Raw genomic sequence first — 21,349 nt, 5'->3', positions numbered from 1 at the left:
TAGTGAATTACCCGTAGCAGATCTATACAGGTGGAGCTGGGGGAGGGTTTCTGAAACGCGCTGCACTGCTAAAGCAAATGCTGAAGTATTGAAGTTTGAGCTGCGATCTCATTGGCTACTGATACAGCAGGAACCAATCAGCTGTTAGCCTGGCTCCGCCCTCCTACGTACTTCCGCTCAATTTCATTTTCCTTCAGTACTACGTCTGGGACTGCTGTATATTCTTAGGTTTCCAGAAACAAATTTTTTGTAGGACCAATCAGCGAATAGAGGGGAGTGGCTGAGAACGATGACGTTGATGTGATCACACACATGATTAGCGTCGGCCAATAGTGAGCCTACGTGTGACGTACAACACACAGACGCGCTGCTTTATCAAGACTCGAGGAACAGAGAGAAGGAAATGAATAGTGGAATAAAGTCGTTTTTTTTTTTGTTTGTTTTTGCGCACAAAAAGTATTCTCGTCGCTTTATAAACTTTATAAAAGACAGACATCTTATTCTAAACATAATCCTCTGATCATTCGGACGACCACACGTTAGCGATTGGCTATGGCAGATCCTGAGTGACTCTGGGCAGATCCAATAGTTTTGAACTTTAACAGAGAACCCGCCTACAAGGAAGTAAACGTTTCTCAATGGAGCGAGGCCAGACTCTCTGTACAAATGAAATGTACGAGAGTCTGGTAGAACCAGGCTAATCAGCTGTGGCCATTAGAGAATGATGTGATTGCAAGCAGATTGAGTTAAGGACTGATCAGCCTGCGGCATTTAGAGTTTCATGACAGATCTTTGTATTTTGCTAACAAAATAATGAGTTAAATTACTTGAAGTAGAGGAAGTAAAAGATAAGAAATCTCATAATGTGTAACAATCCTTCCTTTGTGGTGAAGCTAAACCCAGAATACACTGAAAATCCATTTAGCTTGTCTTGAGCCAATGATTCCAATGAGATAAGACACTCGAGCTTGCGATGAACCATTTCGGAGTTATGAGCCATGACATACTTTTGATCGCTGTAGCGCCACCATCAGGCCGATTGGGACGACCTTTGGTGGAATTGTAGACAGGGTGGGTACTAGCATCCCTCAAAGTTTCACGTCTCTACGACTTACGGTTTGTTCTTCCCGGTCATTTTTATGGGAGAATGCTGATCCCTGGAAATTCTTGATCCCCTAAAAATCATGTAAAAAACAGGTGTAAACGGTAATTGAGGACTTTTCTGACTAGTGGTTATAAAATCTGATTTTCAGTGAGGTTTGAGTATACTGTGTAAAAGTACTATAATTTCAAATGAATTGCATGTAACTGACACTGCGGGTGCATGACACTTTCTGTCAATCATGCGTCTATAATACTGGCCTGTTAGTCTGGTCAATATTTCTGAAAGCATTAAACCAAGAGGAGTCTTTGCTTGAAAATACTGAATCAACATATTGGGTGTTCCACCAGTGCGTTGTGACAGGGATGTGCGGATGAAAAAATAAAATGTTCATCTATCAGATCAGTGTGACGAATTAAAATTATGAGAAAAAGATGAATAATTGATTTGTTCATTACCAGGCAAAGACATCCGCAAAAGTTAATAAAGATTCCCCGTCTCTTAAAATGGCCCCGAGAAGCAGACTCTTCCCGGTGATTTATCAAAGCACATCGGCTCGCTGTGAAAACCCCAGGACGCGCTCCTTCTCTCGCTCCAGACGCGCATCTCTGGGTTACAGTTCATTTACAAGTTACGCTTGATTGACAGCAGCTGTAAATGCTGTACAGTGGTAAAAGAAAGAACAGAAAAAGCATAGCATTTTATACATTTACAATGGAAACATAGTGGCCAAGCAGCACTGCAAAAAATAATATATAAAAGCAATATTTCAGCTTATGTCTGCACATTTGCTTCTAAACATCAGGGTTCATGTGTGACATACTTCCACTATAAGTGAATAATCCAAAGCAAAAAAGGGACTCGTTTTCAGGTTTATAACCATCTGATGTCTTACGTCATATGAGAGAGAGAGAGAGAGAGAGAGAGAGAGAGAGAGAGAGATACACCTTCTGTGCATTTATGGGTGTATGTAGATATATACTGTATATGACACAAATGTTTACTTATTACTGCATAAATATAACACTTTTGACCACAACAATGTTTCTGCAGTCAGAATCTTAGTCTTTAAACCAATGATTTATGAATAGATGATTTCAAGTATGAAATATTATATATAATAATTTACATATTATTGTGTATGTAATAATTAAATTCATGCATGCAACATCACACTTAAATGTTTTAATAAAAAAAATCAAATAATCAATAAAAGAGCTATAAGTGAAATATCACAATTTAATGATAATATAAATTATGATATTTCATTATATATATATAGATATATATATATTACATTTAATCATTTAGCAGGTCATGGTTTAATGGACAGTCCGTGTGCTGTTCACATGTTTGGGCTGAACTGGGCGAGTGGTTTAAATAGCCATAGTAGAAGCACGTAACATCACATTCTCCGTGTTCATTTGAGTTACTATAGTTTGTATGATTCGTTTTCAGATTTTTTGTTTTCATTTTAATTTTTGTTGAAGTTTTAGTAATTTTGTTGTGTTTTGTCATTTTTATTAGGTTTTACTTTTTAAAAACAATATGTCTGTATAGCTTTTGTTCATTTTTATTTCAGTTTGAGTTTTAGTTATTTTACATCAAGTTAAACTAAATGAAAAATAAATGTTTCCTTGCCAACTATAGCTGAAATAAAATGTATTTCATTTTTTATTAAATACTTTCAGTATTTTTTTTAATTTCAGGTTTTAGTTTTTGTTAACTATAATAACCCTGAATCAAATACAATTTCTAGATAATTGATATGACTAATATATGCAGGAACCTCTGGACAAACACATCTGTTTTTGGGGCAATTTTGGGCAAATATACTTTGCATTACTAAGGCTAGAGTCACTAAAGCATTCAACATGCAGAATTTTACATGAAGATGTCAAGATTTCAGGGTATTTTCTACAACACTGGCCTAAAAAATTACTAAATGATATATTATAATAGCTCGACATCAGCTAATAAAGAATGTGAGGTGGAGCAAGTTGATGAGATTATTAAGATTAAAAACACACTGTAAAATATACTTCAAAAACTTCAGTTGCTGCCTTACATTTTTTGTCATTTCAACTTAATGACATTAAACAGACTTAAAACGTGAATGAAAATATATGTTTGTAATATAAGAACTTCAAGATGCTGTTTTTCCATTTTGGAATTTGTTTTTATTTTGTTTATATATGTATTATTATTTTTCTCTGTTCAGTGGGTGGGTTGTGGGAAAGGGGAAAATTGTAAAAACAAGGAGCATTGTTAACTCTTTCTGTATATGATACGTCACTCGAATGCACTCTTGCTAGAAATCCCTGGTCATTTTTAATATTTACTCATGAAATTGTGACATTCTGATCTACAGTGACTCGTCTCTCTGTCCAGTAGATGGCGCTATAGATTATATATAAACAGTATTGCGCACACACACACACACACACACGCACACACACAGTTTTGTTAAAGAAACATTTCACCAAAAAGACAATTCAATCATAATTTACTTATGTTGCTCCAAACCTGTATGACTTTCATATTTGGATGAACTTTTCATTTAAGCACAGATCAATGTGACCATATATGAAATATGAGTGTGAAGAATCCAAAAAAACAAAACAAAAACACACACAGATGACAGACTGTCATATTTGGTTTAAATTCTTTAAAGGTGCATTCAATACAGTGTTTTTCAGTTCCTCTACATTTTCAGGCATATATGTACAGGATTTATATACAGTCCTCATAGAAAATAAAACTAATACAAAATAATAAGCTTTTGTACATAAGCAAAAGAATCTATATATACACATATCTTTAAATGACAAGGCATATAGTACACTCTCCCGTCATACATTATACGCTGCAGTAACATCCATCTGGTTTTCCCACAGGAAAACATGCCACGATCATCCCGAATGTTGAAACACACTCCGTGTGACAGTGAGGCGAACACAAACACACAGAAAGAGAAAGACTACGTAGTTTTCAGAATTACGATGACCTTTTGCTAAAGTGAAATGTGTGAATTGTAAACTAAAGATGATTATATAGAGTGAATCTCAAGGTCACAAAACATTTCACCCCAAAATCAAAAGAAAGAAATAGGGAATTATATTTTGCATTATAAAAAAATAAGCTAATTTGCACACTCAAATTCTCATTATTTTAATGGGAAAATAATTATATTAGATATAGATATATATCTCACACACTCACACACGCACAGTATATATTAAATTATATATAATATATAATAATAAAATATTATTGTTCTACTACAATACTGAGAATTTGAGGGGGGGGGGAGTCTCAATGAAAAAATAAATAAATATGCTTTATTTTCTGTATGCAAATCAAATATTTTATGTTATTTTTCATTCAATTTTAGGGTGAAATGTGAGCTGGACATTTTCATGAAATTCATCCTATAAAAGAGTGAGATGCAAAACACACATGCACGCGCGCACACACACGATCATGCATATACATGTCTCTCTCACACACACACATCCCATCTCACACTTTTACACAAGCTGTAAATATATTTTTCTCTGTACTTATAATATCTTTAAATATTTAAGGATAAAGCGCTCAAAAAAATAAATTACCACAGTTTAGGTTTGTCTATTGCAAGATATAGTGATTCATATTTCTTTTAAAACTCTGTATGTGCAAGTTCGGTGCAACGTTGAATCTTCTTGCCCTAAAAAAACAAACAACCGTTACATTCAATACTGGAAACTTCAATCCCTGACGGAGTCAGAAACGCTCTCCGAGAGTCCTTGACAATCCCGGCATTCCCCAAGTCTTTGCTTCGAGGTCTGGAGTCGTCGAACGGATCCCAAAATACCCAAACACAACCAAGAGTGCACTTCAAGTATTCAAATGAAAAGTGTTTTAGTGTCCCGAACCCCAGTGATTCGCCAACGGTAATGCCAACACGGACCGAGGCTGGTGGTGCACGTATTGCAACGCTGTTTGATTTGTCAGAAACTTGATGGTTTTTCGTCTTCAAGTTTGGTTTTATTATCAATAAACATTCCAGAAGAAAAATCTATATAGCTATAGATATATATATATATCTTATCATAATATTTTAATACTCTTAAAGCCAGTACAAATGTGCCTCAACAAAACGTCCTTTCCACTGGCCTGGTAAACCATCAAGACAGGAAGTAGAATGGTGTCCAGTAAAGACTTCATCCAGCTTACAGTGTGCAGCTCAAATCAGAAACCAGACCTTCATCACACACACACACACACACACACACACACACACACACACACACACACACACACACACACACACACACACACACACACACACACACACACACACACACACACCCCGAAAGGTCCAGAAAAACTCAATCAATCACAGTCTGGCACAATCTTCCTCAGTGTCGGGAAACTGGAGTGCAGCTGGAGCTCGAGAAAGAGCCAAGATGGCGGAGATGAGTTATTCGGATAGACCAGAGCGACCGAACGCATCTCTCCCACCAGGAGCTAATGTAAACAGACCGATAGTGCGAGTGTGTACAAACCAGAAGATAAAGTTCTGCTAAAAGTGCCATCAACCTCAGAAATCACAAATGTAAATTACACAGCTGAAGAAAATCACCATAAAGACATCGCAACGTGGAAGTCCGTCAGTGTAAGAACTAGCGTCATGCTTTTCTTGGTTTGGTATATGCGTGAAAACGGATGCAGCATTGAGATTATTACTCGTTCTCAGCATTGCTTATGTCGTCTGAGGAAACACGTGAAACATGGAAAACTAAACTTCTCGCACTCATTGAGCTCAGCAGCTTCGCACTATTAAATATCTCAAAGCACTTCAGTACGTCGATGAACAGAGGCACTGATGCTCTACGTCTCCTTCGTTTGCGGGAATCTCATGAAAACAGTCAGACATTTCATTTTTCACCTCGAAATCAAAAGAAAGACATTTTGCATTAAGAAAATAAAGCATTTCTTATTCGGGCATTATTTTCATGACATTAAACATTTCTCCATAGGCCTAATGTATGGAGTCCCACACATGACATGGAACACATATGGTGGCCATGAATGAATGATTCCTTCCAATGACTTATTAATACGCAGCACGTTTGACTAGTTCCCTTGTTTTAAGTAAATCATGCGCACAATATAATAATTCGTTCCCTAGCTTCTCTAAATCGTGGCCATGTTGTAATAATTAGTTCCCTTGTTTTAGTTCAATCAAAACGAGGGCACGAATTGGTAAAACGAGCTGACATATTAGTCAGTGGCCACGATTTACTAAATCATAATAATTATTATTATATCATGTGCACCATATAAAACAAAGGAACGAATTATAATATTGTGCGATTTACTAAAATAAGAGGATGGATTGTTAATTTGTGGCCATGTCATACAAATCTTTTTCCTGAATGTCCGGAGTGTGTCTCCATAATGCAAATATACACATAAAAAAAGTCTAGTCTAGTAAATTTGTCAAGTTAAATATGCCAATTGTACGGTTGCTATTTATTTCTATTTCTATATGTATTCTATTTTAAAAGAAAACTTCCTAGATTCCTAGATGTTTATGATTACTGGATAAAGATTTCTTCTTTTTTTTTATTCATAAACAACTGCAACTTCATCTTCTAGCTGATATTTAGCTTTTTGCTTTATTTTTTTTTTTAAAGCAACAAGCAAAAAAATAATAAACTTTAAGTTTTCTATAATGTCAGTTTTGGATTGTCATGAAAATAGTCACAATGGGAAAAAAAGTATAAATTCCCTTCATTTTCTGCGAACGCAAACAGAATTTCTGGTATTTCTCTTGAGAAATGAATAAATGACATATATTCGTGAGATTCACCCTTTCACCTGCATAACACGACTAAAACAAAGCCATTATAGTGAAACAACTGCTATTATTGCACTGAGCAACTTTTGGTAATCATAACGCCCTCCACCAGGACATCAGTTACAAAAATAGGAAAAGAACTGGATAAAGTTATCGAGCGATTAGCTAATATTAAAGACTCTTTACAGTAGATTAGTTTAGGATGAGCTTTGAATGAAAGTGTGCAAGGGAAGTGCATGTGGTTAAGAGCGAGAGACACCAGCGCAGTGCTCTCTCTCTCTCTCTCTCTCCTTAAGAGTTCAGCCCAGAGTCGCCCCCTGGTGGCCCTGAGATGCAGCCCTGAGACCCGCAACACCAGGACAAAAACAGTCAAACCAACAAAAACAAGGAGAAAAGCGCGTCTTCCGTCGTCCGTGGGGAATGTTAGCCGTGCTAGATCACATTCACAGTGTGGATTCACACTCCACTTTGCAGGTTGTGGTTGCGGCGCCTTTGCGAGTGAGCTTGAGGAAGCTGGGCTTCTCCGTGACTGCACCGTTAGTCTTACTGGACGAGGTCAAGGCCTTCTTCTGCTCGGCCTTGGAGTCTCCGTCTCGACTGGACCCCGGGTAGATGACGAGGAAGCAGGACGCCAGGAACCCCAGGAAGGACCCGCCGGACGCCACCATGGGAATGACCCGCACGCTTCCCACCGCGTCCACCACTGCTCCCAGTGCCGACGCCACCAGGATCTGAGAGATGTACACCTGACACGACAGGATGGCACAGTCGATGCCAAAGCCTCGCTTCGAGTTCCCGGGACTGTGCTGGACGTACTGCAGGAACACATCAAAAACACATCTAAACGTCCCGTGACTCCGCTGTTCAAGAACTAAAGCAACATGACATTTATTCATTAGATTCATAATGTACTGGGCAACTTTTGATTATCATAATGCTCTCCAATAGGACATTTTTTGAGCAAATAACTTATGACAGCGGTTTATTTAGATAAATAATGAGGAGAATATAACATTATTGGCACCATTAGATTCTCCACCGAAACTGAGCCGCTCTAAGAACACAGTTTATTTGGAGAAAATCTAATAACAACTAATAATATATTTGATATGACCTGTAAAGTAGAATTACATGCAACCTTGTGACCAGTGAATAGCCATGATATTTACATTTGCTTATGATTACAGGACACAGACTTTTGCAATTGCAAATTAAATGTCTAGCTGATTTAATATTTATTTAAATGCATTTTAAAATATTTAATAAAAAATTAAATAAAATCCTGCAGCATTAATTTTCTTTTAATTTAAAATAATAATAAAATAAAAGCACTCCCTATTCCGTTTGCTTGTGTGCTGCTGGACACAGGCCTTTTACATTTATAAAGATCGCAATTTTTATTTCTAGCAGATTTTATATATATATATATATATATATATATATATATATATATATATATATATATATATATAAAAAAGATATACATATATATACTGTATATACATATATACATACACATATATATATATATATATACACACATACCAATTATTATTTAATTAAATAAATTAAAATTAATCAGAATTTGCAGGACTACCTATTAAGCTTGATCAATTTATAGGGATTGCAATTTCAATTTCTAGAAGATTATATAATTTTTATAAAAATATTTTTCCAATATATATTTTTTTATAAAAAAATACATTACAATGAATTAGAATTTACATTACTACCTATTCAGTTTGCATAATATATAGGGATTGCACTTCCAAATTTCTAGAAGATTAAATATTAAGATATTATAAAAAAATGTATATTTCAAATTAAATATTTAAAATATATATTTTAATGTTTTTGGGGAATTTAAAAAATAAATAAATAAATAAAATGAATCAGAATTTTCAGTATTACTACTACTATTCAGTTTCCTGGTGCGATATATACTGGCAAAAAAGAGAAAGAAAAAGCAATGTAACGTTTTGTCCATGCTATACCACTACTAATTATTGGTAAAGCTATTTTTTTTAATGGCTAAATTGCTGTCATGCTACTGAACAATGTAATCAAGTTATGTACCCAGAAAGTAATGTGAAGACACATAATGCCTGGTACATATAAAAATGCCCCCCTCAACCCTGGTCATGACAAAGATGAGGTGAAGGGCCGGGATTAGCTTTAATTCGGCAGGATCAGCGTCTCAGAGAGAGAGGAGTGTGAGTGCACAGGCGACTCTGACCTCTTTAATATCGTGATACTGTCCCAGAAGAGCATACGGACAGTACGAGATGCTCATGGAGATGATTCCCATACTGCTGATCATCACCATAGACACGTAGACGTTCGGGAAGATCGCCATCACGGCCGTCCCGATCGCGAATCCCAGAGTGCCCAGGATGTAGATGACCTTTATGCTGAGGTCAAAGTTATCCAGGTACTTCTGCAGTAAAGCTGCGTTCACAGGAGAAATGGAGAATCAAGAAGTGCAGTTGATCTGGTGAACTTATTTATGATTAAACGCCGTATCAGCAGCAATGGCTATATTCATGGCAATCCACATTAAAATGTTGAATTAATAATATCTGCACTACATTCATGTTGGTTGTGTTCTGTTTGCCCTAAGGAGGGTTATTGCTGCTCTTATCCATGCTAGGCTGGCCAGAACAGAACCAGACCGCCAATCCTAACTGTACGCTAACGGTCATTCGTATTTGAGGATAGTAGCCCTGACAGAAGCGTTGTGTAGTTGCACAGGTGTGGTTTGAGGAGACGTACCTGAGCAGATGGCAGCGGTGGCGGCGTAGATCACCAGCCCCCAGCAGCCCATCTGGACCCCGCGGTGGTAGTTCAGAAGGGCCGTGGAGTTCTGCGGGGCCTATAGGGCCAGAAACAGGCATTCATATTTAGGGTGAAGCTTCCAACACACCGTTTTCTGCTTTATGCTTAAAGCAACACTTCTCTGATGTCAGATGGTCACATGACATGCATACGGGTGAATACATATAGCATGTTTTTTAGTATGTATGTTTTGCTTGCATTTAATTATTTTATTTATTTTAATGTTAGATTTTTTATTTAATGATAAGCTTTTCTTTTAATTAAAATTAATACATCAATAATAATAATTATTATTACTACTACTATTACAACAAATATTTTGTCTTTAAGTGTTTTTTATTGGTTTGTTAAATTAATAACTTTTCTTTTAATTAAAAATAAGATTTTTATTAAAATGAATAAATCTATAAATATTATTATTATTACAACAAATATTGTATCTTTTATATTAAGTGTTTTTAATTTTTTTTAATTAATATATTTTTTATTTAATTATCAGCTTTTTATTTAAATAAAAAAACATATTTTTATTCAAATTAATACATCAATAAATATTATTATTAATATTATTACAATAAATATTTTATCTTTTTGATTAAGTGTTTATTATTTTTTATATATATATTATTTATTTTAATTAAAAATCATATTTTTATTCAAATTAATACATCAATAAATATTATTAATATTATTACAACAAATATTTTATCTTTTTGATTAGGTGTTTATTATTATTATTTGTTTTATTAATTTATTTTTTATGATTTAATTATCAGCTTTTATTTTAATTAAAAATCTGCTTTTTATTCAAATGAATACACAAATAAATATTATTTTAGAGTTATTATTATTAGAAACATAACCACATCAATAAATAATAATAATAATAATTATTATTATTTTTATTATTATGCCACATCAAACTTGCCACGTCGCAAATATAGAAGAAATCTTGTTTCAAGTGAAGTATAGTCTTTTTCTCAGACAAAGTTATAGCCTACGGTATTTAGCTCTCAAGTTGCATGTTCAAGTTTCTATGGTGCTTGATGACAACAATGAAATGATAATTTTGTGGTGAACTATTCCCAGAGAATGTCTAATAAGGGGAGTTAATAACTTCCACTCTCAGTACACTTCCGGCTTCTGAACTGGTTGCAGTTCCACTCTGGCTCCACATGAGGGCGCTCACAGGACGAGTGCAGAATGAATGGAGGTCTATGGCGCTATACCCCTCAAAATCCACTTTTCTCAGCATATAATTTTTTGTCTAGTAATTTGAATGTTGTATTCGAAAGGAGATGCAAAGAAATTAAACATTGCTGGATGTTAGATTTTTTAGAGTCACTTATTTGCTTTAAAAAGTCTTTCAAAATGTCAATGACGTCAAACACATCGTATGACCAGAGATACTGCTTTACGCCTTCAGTCACTCTGGTGTGTTCGCGCTCTGCACTTTCTTTTCACTCGAGGCATCGACAACACAGCTGACACAGGTAAATACACGTGCTAGAAGAGTTTTTGTTTTGTTGTTTTAAAAGACCATCAAGCGGTATCTCTGGTCGTAATCAGTCCTTCACTGACCAGTCAGCGTTCATTAGCAGAATGCTAGCGTGTTATGGGCAACAACAACTCAACCTGTAAGAAATCGAAAGGACATAAGTTCTCGTTCATTCAACTTTCGACCTATAACCCATGTTGAACTTGCAAAACCTACAATCAAATCTGAGATTTCTCAACAGCAATCTGGTGAAAGAGACACATTTAGCCGTCTAGCGCATAGACTCCCATTCATTCTGCACTCATGGCGATCGCCCCCAGTGGAACTCTGGTGGAACTACAACCGAAATTCGGTACAATAGGACTTAATAGGGAGTGGCCAGCTCTGCTATTCCTCAAACGTAGCCTTTCCTACAGAAACCCCAGGATCTCACCGTAGGGTCTCCCTCATAGATGACCTGCCCCATGAAGTCGGTGTAAAACACGGCCTCCGCGATGATGGCGAACCACGTGACGAGGTGACACACACACAGTCTGAAGAGTTCTCTGGGCATCTTCAGCATGGACATCCACAGGAGCCTGACGGTGGTCTCGGTCTCGCCCTCCTCGCTCTCCGTGTCCCCGCTGGAGTTCGTGTTCCCGCTCTGATGCCTCGCTCTCTGCCCGTTCCTCTGCTTCTGGCGCTTCTCCATCTCGTAGATGTCGTTCATGCTGCGGGACGGTTTGATGAGGAAGGCCGCGTTGGCGCGCCGGTAGCGGTAGCGGTGCGATCCGACTCGACCGTAGTATGAGAACGTGCAGGACGACTGTCGGTAGAACGTGTGGCGTTTTCGGCGTATTGATGCGTTAGTGCTTGAGGTTTGCACACCGGGCGGCCCGTGTCCGTTGAGGTCCGTCGGATGTCCATTAGGAGCTTTCGATTCGTTGAGCTGATTGTTTAGCAGAGCTTCTTCTCCCTCGCTTTCAACCTGCTGCAAAAACGTGGATAAGCGGCTGAACTTTCCGCGCATGAACTCTTGACTCCCGGCGCTGCTGCTTCGGCGCGGCGGAGACCCGTGATAGGAAGAAATGCGATCTTGGAAGATTGACGGCTCGATTTCGCGTAGGAACAGCATATCGTGATCGAGGTGGTCCAGCGTGGCGTCGGTCATCGCTAAAACAGAGTCGCTTTTACAGCGAACGATCTCGACGTCCAAGAAGTCCATATCGAGCTCGCGCTCCGATCGCCGGTCCGTGTCGTAATAGCCGTAGTGCTCGTCTTCGTGGATCATGTCGAGCTGCGGCGCGATCTTTACGCTGGACTGGGTTTCCGCCTCCTCGTCCAGACGGTCTTGTTGCGGACTGAACTGCTGCTCCTCGATACTGAACAGGTGCAGAGCCACGGAGATCGTGAACAGAACCGCGGCGAACATGAACAGAATTTGCTCTTGAGACTTAAAGATTCGACCCAAGAAGGTGTGTGTCCAGTCAAGACCGCCCAGAGCGTAACCCACCGCACCACCGAGCCCTGGAACACACAACACACACAGATTAGCACTGAGGGAACGATTACATGAGACGATGTACTAAAAACAGAAACGTTTTTCCTTTGCACTTTCCACGTACAGACGACAACGATTATCAAAACGATCCCCGTTCACACAGATCCACGAAAACGACTAAAAGCGCTGTGTTCTGCTGCCAGGCCAGTAGATGGCGATGTCACTTTGTAAAAGAAACACACACGCCTATAGACCGAAAACGTAATACGCACGACGTCACGGTTTCCACAAGTTCATGTTTTTGCAGTTTAGACGAAGACGATAATGATATATTTTTCAAAAACGTGCACTTTAAAACCAGTTTTCAAAAGAATCATATCATAGACTGAGTCACAGATCTAAACGAGTGTGTTCGTCTGCAGTGTGATGTGTGATGACTGAAGCTGTGATGTGTGTCAGTGCTGTACCTGCGGAGAAGGCGTGGATGTTGAGGGCCATGTCCTGCTCCTCGGTGTCGGCCACGTCCAGCAGATACGCTCGTATGGGACCCTCGGTCGCATCCGCACAAAAGTCCAGCACCACCACCCCCAACACCGTCATCACGATCCCTCTCGGCTGGTTATCAAGCACGTCTCCTAGAGCAAGACCTGAGAGAGAGAGAGAGAGAGAGAGAGAGAGAGAGAGAGAGAGAGAGAGAGAGAGAGAGAGAGAGAGAGAGAGAGAGAGAGAGAGAGAGAGAGAGAGAGAGAGAGAGAGAGAGAGAGAGAGAGAGAGAGAGAGAGAGAGAGAGAGAGAGAGAGAGAGAGAGAGAGAGAGAGAGAGAGAGAGAGAGAGAGAGAGAGAGAGAGAGAGAGAGGTGATTTAAATTTAAGTTATGTTATAATATTTTATTATTTTGATGTCTTTATAATTATTCTATCTATTCCAAGCTTGGGCAATATTGTATTATGTACAGTCATGCCAATAAAGCAATTTTTTTATTGAACTGAATTGAGAGAGAGAGAGAGAGACAGATGTTTGAAACACATCCCAGACTTTAGGAGGGAAAATTTGGAGGGAAAAAGCTCTAGATTTTTTTTTCCAGAATCAGTGTTGTTGGCCAAAAATAGAACACAATTTAACATTTTTTAAAAATCTTTTTTTGGAAAACTGAAATAAAGCAGAAAATAAAATAAAAGCTGAAAAGCTTACACTTAAAAGCTGAAAAAGCTGGACGTTTGAGCACTCGAATGACTAGAACTAAATTGAAAGCTATATAGAAATATTTAAAACTACATTATAATAAAAAGCACATCAAATTACTAAATTAAATTCAAATGAAAACATGAAACAAAAGCATAAAAATATTAATAAATATTATAATCCACAAATAAATAATACAAAAATATCATTGTCATTAATGTATATAAATGTTTAATAATAGTTAAAAACATATTCAAAGCTATTTGATCCAACAACTTTCATTTATTAAGTCATAATATGGTGTCAAACCTAGTTTTAAATACTTTAATAGACACACACACACACACACACACACACACACACACAAACACGCGTGCACTCACACACAGATTGTTTGTGTTTCAGTCATTAGATTGTGAAAACTGATCTCCCATATTGTCCATGTTTTTCTCCTGTTCCTGCAGGAGATTTAAAACGCATGAGTTTAAACAAACACACACACACACACACACACACACACACACATACACAGCGAGTCATCTCTCTTACGTAACACTGCAGCAGTGCGTATGATACGCAGCAGTCTCACTCAGCACTGGACATACAGGACATCTAGCGCGTACACACACACACACACACACACACACACACACACACACACACACACACACACACACACACACACACACACACACACACACACACACACACACACACACACACACACACACACACACACACACACACACACACACACACACACACACACACACACACACACACAGACACACACACACACACACACATTTATGATTCATCAATATCTCACAGACTTTTATGTGCGCCGCACACACAGCCCTCTGGGAATTCAAACATCCTGTAATGCATCCCAGGGCAGTTCAGACCTCAGTGTCCTGACCTTGATCCGGCACACTGTCACGCACACACACACACACACATGTTGTGAGAAAACACACATGTATTGATTGTTCTGGCTTGTTTTAGAGCATGTGTGCCACTACAGCCTGAGGTCACGGGGTCAAGTTGTGCATGATCTGTGTAATGATCAATCTGAATGAACTCCTAACCTAAAGTATGAAACTTTAGTGTGTCACTCGTCCCACACGGTTTATGATTCTTCATTGCGGAGAGACGTTGCTGTGCTCAATTTTGGATTATAAAAAAGAAAATCCACAGACTCACATTGAAGGAGGAACCTGATAGATACTTGGGGTGGACTTTTGATTTGGGCTAGTAGTAGAGAATCACCTAGCAACCACCCAGAACACCCTAGCAACAGCTAGAAACACATGAAAAACGCAAGAGAACACCACAGAAACTACTTAGCAACATATTAGCATCATGGTGCACAAATGAAATGAAATTAAATAATGAAATTAAATAAAAAATAAAATAAAATAAATAAAAATTAAATAAAATAATAAAATTAAATAAAATAATACAATTAAATTAAATAATAATAAAATTAAATTAAAAACAAAATAACTAAATAAAAATACATTGAAATACTGTTCATTTCTTTCTACTATTATTTTATAGATTGTTGAAATAGTGAAAACATCTACAGTATATCGAGTGCGGAAACGAACTAGCTCTCCGTTCTATCAGCGGTAGGGTGAGTTTCACGCTTTCCTCCTGACAATGGAGTCGGCGCGCAGCAACACTGGAGACAGGAAGTTGTTCCAGATTGGCAATGAAAGGTAAAAAGGGCACAACAGGAAACAGTTCCCTGTGAACTGGTTCCTAGTCCTTTCCCATGTCATGAGACCGACCGAGTCACACACAAAGCATTTACTCAGAGAATATTGTACAAAAACAAGGTATTACATGTCTTAAAAAAAACCTTGGTAGGAAAAAGTGCATGATCTCAGTGTTAAAGTGTCATGAACCCTTTTCCTGTTTTATCCTGGTCATTCACACCTCAGAGTTGGAAAAAGTGGGCGTGTAAAGGCGTGTGGAAAAGAGGGAGAGTAGGGGCTGGGAAAAGGGAAGACAACAACCAATAAAACATAGTCCTGCAACACACTCATTATACGGACTCAAGGATATTAACAATTTGACCTTTTGGTTGAGGGTTAAAAACCCAACCCTATATAACAAACTGCCAAAGCGAGGGAGAAACGCAGTAGAACATTCAAAAGGTCTAATAATTATATTTTCATTACATTTACGAGCATTACAGTCAATGAACAAATGATGCATCAGTTTAACAGAAGGATAAAGGCATAGTTACTTTTTGTCCGTTGTTCTTTGAATTGTCGGTCTACATCATTGTCTTCTGTGTATCCTCATATCATCGTGTTCATGACACAGCTGAAAGTTTCTTATTTGCACATATTTTATTTAAAGAGGACGTGTGTGCATGGTTCATGTTTAGAGCACTAGTATATTAAATATGTCTGTGAAAATACAGCATGCGTAATACAGCGCAGTGATGCGATACGAGCTCTTTCTCATGAATAAATGCAGAGATTAACTCGAGCCAATCACACTCTCCGAAGGCGCGCTTTCATCTCACATTTCGTGACGTAGCCTCGACTTTGCTTTTCAACACGGAAAAAAAGCAAAAAAAAATATATTTTATTATTATTTTAATAGTTATTGATAACATGTATGAGTGCTTTTAGTGTTTTCAGTGATGTGCAGCCTGTACATATCTGTTCACATCTCAAAAAACGTGTTTTGGGGTTTCATGATCCTTTAAGGCCAAGTATGTACAACATTTTGATTTGATGCTGAAGTTATATACTTTATATTGTCCCTGATATAGGGAAATTTGTAATTTGTAATGGACTCCATAGCCAAACCTGATACACAAAATATCCATACACACCATATAAAAATAAGTAGACGCCACTAATTTATGTTCAACAGAGTTCTGTACCTTCTTCCAGGTGGTAAGAGTTCATAAGAGGGGTTGAGTACATGAGATGGGTCACTTAAAATCCTTTTAGCCTCATTTAATGTGCATTGTTCATACAGAGTCTGACACTGTAAAAAATAATTGTTGGTTTAACTTAAAAAAAGTATGTTTTCCAGGTTGCCTTACAATTTTGAGTTCAGTGAAATAAAAAAATTGAGTTAATACAAAGAAGGAGATTAGTTTAATCAACAGAATCTCAAAATATTACATTATCTGAATCACATTAATTATCTAAGTTGATTTGACAGTAGTAGTAGTAATAAATCATGAGAATTTTTTTTACAGTATCGCATAGTCTTCCAGGTGGTAAGAGTTCATAACAGGGGTGGAGTACATGAGATGGCTCACTTAAAATCACTTCAGAGTCTAAATACTATAGGATAGTCTTTCAGTCCAATCATTTTCATCGCAGTTTGAACAACACATAGTATTTCTGCTCACCTATGAGCGAGCCGTTGAGGAAGAGCGCGACGCCCAGCAGGACGCCCACACACAGGGCCAGGATGAAGGGTCTCCTGCGACCCCAGCGCAGGGTACAGCGGTCGCTGGCCGAGCCGATCAGAGGAGTGAAGATCAGGCCCAGGATGGGGCTCAGGAACCACGTCAGGCTGTAGTATTGCTCTGGAAGACCTGAGAGCACATTACAGCCACACGTTATGATGTCACTTCCTGTGCGCGCAGCCCAGGGCTCACAAATATCTCGCGGTTTTGTGTTGCATATCATTATAATTATGCGTATTGCTTTCAGAAAACCGCATTAACAGTAATACGATAAAAGACCCATTAAAACCCACTTTACAATGGAAAAACCCCTAATATTCAATCTAACCAGATCGATGCAGATAATACTAATGCAATTGCTAACGTCATCCAATATTCAACATCCTCACCAACATATCAAGCATCTCTGAATTGCATATCAAATTTTCATCCATTTGGATTACACAGATTTAACATAAGATACTAATACACTTAATGTGATGCATGTTTGACAGTCAGAGATAAAAACACTCAAGTTTCATTTATGTATATTGTAACTCATATTTTCCGCCACAGTGTGTCTTGATTCAAGTAGGCACTTAACATTATACAATATTCAACATCCTCACCAACACATCAAGCATCTCCACTCAAAAATTATTTAGGCATTTGGATTGCATAATATATTTCAATCCACAGGTTATCCACATAAACACAGTAATAAACTCAATGTGATGCATGTTTGACAGTCATAAAGATAAAAACACTCAAGTTCTTTAAGGTAGCTCATATGGCACAGATTGAGTGTCTGACCTCTTCGAGCTTGATTTGAGTAGGTTTTGGGGTTGAACTTTTAGGTCAGGACGGCTGACGTCTGTCACAGCTGGCACTCAAAATTATGATCTTATGACCGGATTCAATAATAAAAATAAGATCAGACTATAAAGCAGATTGTTTGTAAGAGTAACAGGCTTTAAATGCTATTTAAATAACTCACACACACAGACTCACATGACTCGAATCCTAAATAAGGCCACTGTGGAAATCGTTATGTGCTTAATAATCCTGTAAAAGCCTGGCAAACGCCCATCTCGCCAATAAAAATACCCCTTCATTGTTCCCGGATCAGCAGAAGACTGGCCTATTAGTGCTGATCTACAGACACGCTTTCAGGAACACCTGAGAAGTTCATGCAAACAGCAAGAAAAAAAAAAAAAAAAAAAAAAAAAGTTATATATATATATATGTCTCTTTTTTTTACATGAATCATCCGATTTAGTTATTAATATTCTATTGTAAGCCTAGTTAGATATACATATTATTGCATGAGTTAATGTTGATTTAATTTTATTGGTAGCAACCCATCTAATTATTTAGATTAAGAACTTATATAAAGTTAACTTATTTAACTGATGTAGTTGACAAAAGATGTTATTTTCTATGGTTAGAAAAACAAATGCTCTCATAAAAAAGGTTGTTAAAAAACCTGCAAATTTATTTCATAGAGGATTGTTTTGGAATGTTAACTTACATTTATAAAGAAATATTGGAAGGGTAGAGAAGGATTTAAAAAATATATAATAAAACAAAAGATTCAGGTTGATATCTGTGCTCAAGGAGAAGATGAGTAAAAAGAAAAGGTTCTTAATAAATAAATAAAACAATCAATAATTCAGTCAAGAGCTCATGGAGAAGATGAGTAAAAGGAATAAGTTCTTAATAAATAAAATAAAATACTGAATATTATTATATAAAATTCTATTCAGTCAAGTGCTCACAGAAAAGATGAGTAAAAGAAAAAATAAATTATAAAAAAAAAGAATAATATTATTATATAAAACATAATTCAGTCAAGTGCTCACAGAAAAGATGAGTAAAAATAATATGTTTTTAAATACATAAATAAAGGAATCAATAAAATGTATAATAAATAATTCAGTCAAGTGCTCATGGAAAAGATGAGCATCATTAATGTGAGAAATGTGCATTTGCTGCTTTATAAAGCTTCGTCTGAGTGCTCACCATTTGGAAAAGTACATTTAAGCTCATTGTGTTACAGAACAGATCAGCATTTCCAGAAAGCAAACCAATCCGTTGGCCATTAGAGGAGTATGTGTGTACATGAAAATGAGATCTTATGTCATAATTCCACATAGTTCCCACAATTCTGTGACGAAGTCACAGTTTTTCTCACGGATGCTGTCAGAAATCGGCTGGAATAATGCCACTGCACCTGCTGGAGAAAAGAGTGGCGTCCCAGTCCAGGATCCGAAAAAACAACAACTACAACTCATGATCCTCTGGGAAAAACGTCCACTGGAGTCCTGAGAAGTTTTCCGAGTCTCTTATCAGAGTCAGGACCGGATCTGATGGGAGCTTGGGAACGCCGGGCCGGCTTCACCTCACAGTGCCACCGTCCACAGCCAGGACACTTCCTCTTCCTCGCTTCTTTCTTAAGATGTTTTATATATATATATATTTATATTTAGTCTTTGTGCGTAAGCTGCAGTAAAGCACACAAACACTGAGACGAGGCACAAACAAAAGATCTCAATCAGTTGCTGAGCAGGTTATTTGTTCCTTGAAAAATATGTGGAGTAAACATCCAAACAGGAAGTTTGAGAGATTTCAGTAAATAATCACAGGAGATTTTTTTTGTTTGTTTCCCACCAGGTCAAAAATGGTGAACAATACTGAGAGCAGAATGAGTCAAACAGGAGGAAGTGCTTTCTAAAAGAGAGAGACACACAAGTCATACTGTACCGAAAACTCAGTAAATCACAGTGAGACGCGGCTCTACAGAGAATCAAACAAAACCACTCCGTTCCTCTGTTCCCAGCCGGAGAAACCATCAGCTCTAACCAGTTTAGATGGATTTCAGAGGTCCAGGATCATCTGAACACGAACACATCTGATCATCTAGACCAGGTCGACCAGCAGGAGCCGTGTGAAACTAGCAACTACTGTCCCTTCTCACTGATTCCCCAGCGTAGAGCACTGACTGAGGAAGAGGAGGAAGAGGAAGAGGAGGGAGAGGAGGAAGAGAAAGAGGAGGAAGAGGAAGAAGAAGAGAAAGAAGAAGAAGAGGAAGAGGAGGGAGAGGAGGGTGAAGAGGAAGAAGAGAAAGAGGAAGAGGAAAAGACTCTTCCTCCAGTGTTTATCGAGATGCTTCAGAGTTACAATAGACTTCATTTCCAATCACTACCATTCATATGACCTCTGATCTGCAAATTCATATAGCCAAATAATGTTTGAATTCATTACTAATTTAATAATCATTTTAATATTTATTAATTATTAATTGATATATTATAATTAATTAATATAATATATTATATATAATATTTTTTATTCTTTATATATAATATTATAAATCAAAGCAAAATAATAAATATTAAAATGAAACACACACACACACACACACACATATATATATCCTATTTAAATATTTATTAATCATTTTTATTAATTATTAATATTATTTAGAAGTGTATATCTTATTCGATAATAACTAATATTATACTAATAATTTATAAACATTTTTAATATAATAGATACATATTTAAATAATAAACTTATTTATAATTATTAATCACTAGTTAAAATTTACTACACAACACTGTATGAACACACAAAAAAAGAATAATAATAATAATTATATATAAGAATATATAAGAATATATATATATATATAAAAGAAATGTAAAGACAAAGAAAATGTAAAGAACTGTAAAAGACTAGGAGAGTAAGGAAAGTAACGTTGTAACGTTTAGTGTATTCGACCATGTTTGCAATATGCAGGTATCAGGTGCTCTGACATAAGCACACACACACACACACACACACACACACACACACACACACACACACACACACACACACACACACACACACACACACACACACACACACACACACACACACACACACACACACACACACGGGTACCACCAATAAACCCTAAGACTGAAAAATCTTTC

The 21,349-nt window shown here is 37.1% G+C and overlaps 1 protein-coding gene across 1 annotated transcript in view; it reads right to left on the bottom strand.

The window, feature by feature from the left end:
• Positions 1 to 6,720: 6,720 nt before the first annotated feature.
• Positions 6,721 to 21,349, bottom strand: part of slc45a4a (solute carrier family 45 member 4a) — a 48,001-nt gene continuing 33,372 nt past the window's right edge. The window contains exons 4-9 of the mRNA XM_081376798.1: positions 17,331 to 17,519; positions 13,231 to 13,410; positions 11,717 to 12,789; positions 9,723 to 9,822; positions 9,187 to 9,398; positions 6,721 to 7,765 (exon numbers count right to left, since the gene is read on the bottom strand). Of these exons, the coding sequence (XP_081232924.1) occupies positions 7,394 to 7,765; positions 9,187 to 9,398; positions 9,723 to 9,822; positions 11,717 to 12,789; positions 13,231 to 13,410; positions 17,331 to 17,519 (2,126 nt within the window). The 3' untranslated portion in view covers positions 6,721 to 7,393. The remainder of the gene's footprint in view (positions 7,766 to 9,186; positions 9,399 to 9,722; positions 9,823 to 11,716; positions 12,790 to 13,230; positions 13,411 to 17,330; positions 17,520 to 21,349) is intronic.

This window comes from Scardinius erythrophthalmus (assembly GCF_964197995.2).
Source record: "Scardinius erythrophthalmus genome assembly, chromosome: 10".
Taxonomy (NCBI): Eukaryota; Metazoa; Chordata; class Actinopteri; order Cypriniformes; family Leuciscidae; genus Scardinius; species Scardinius erythrophthalmus.
This window is presented reverse-complemented; position numbering and strand designations above follow the sequence as displayed.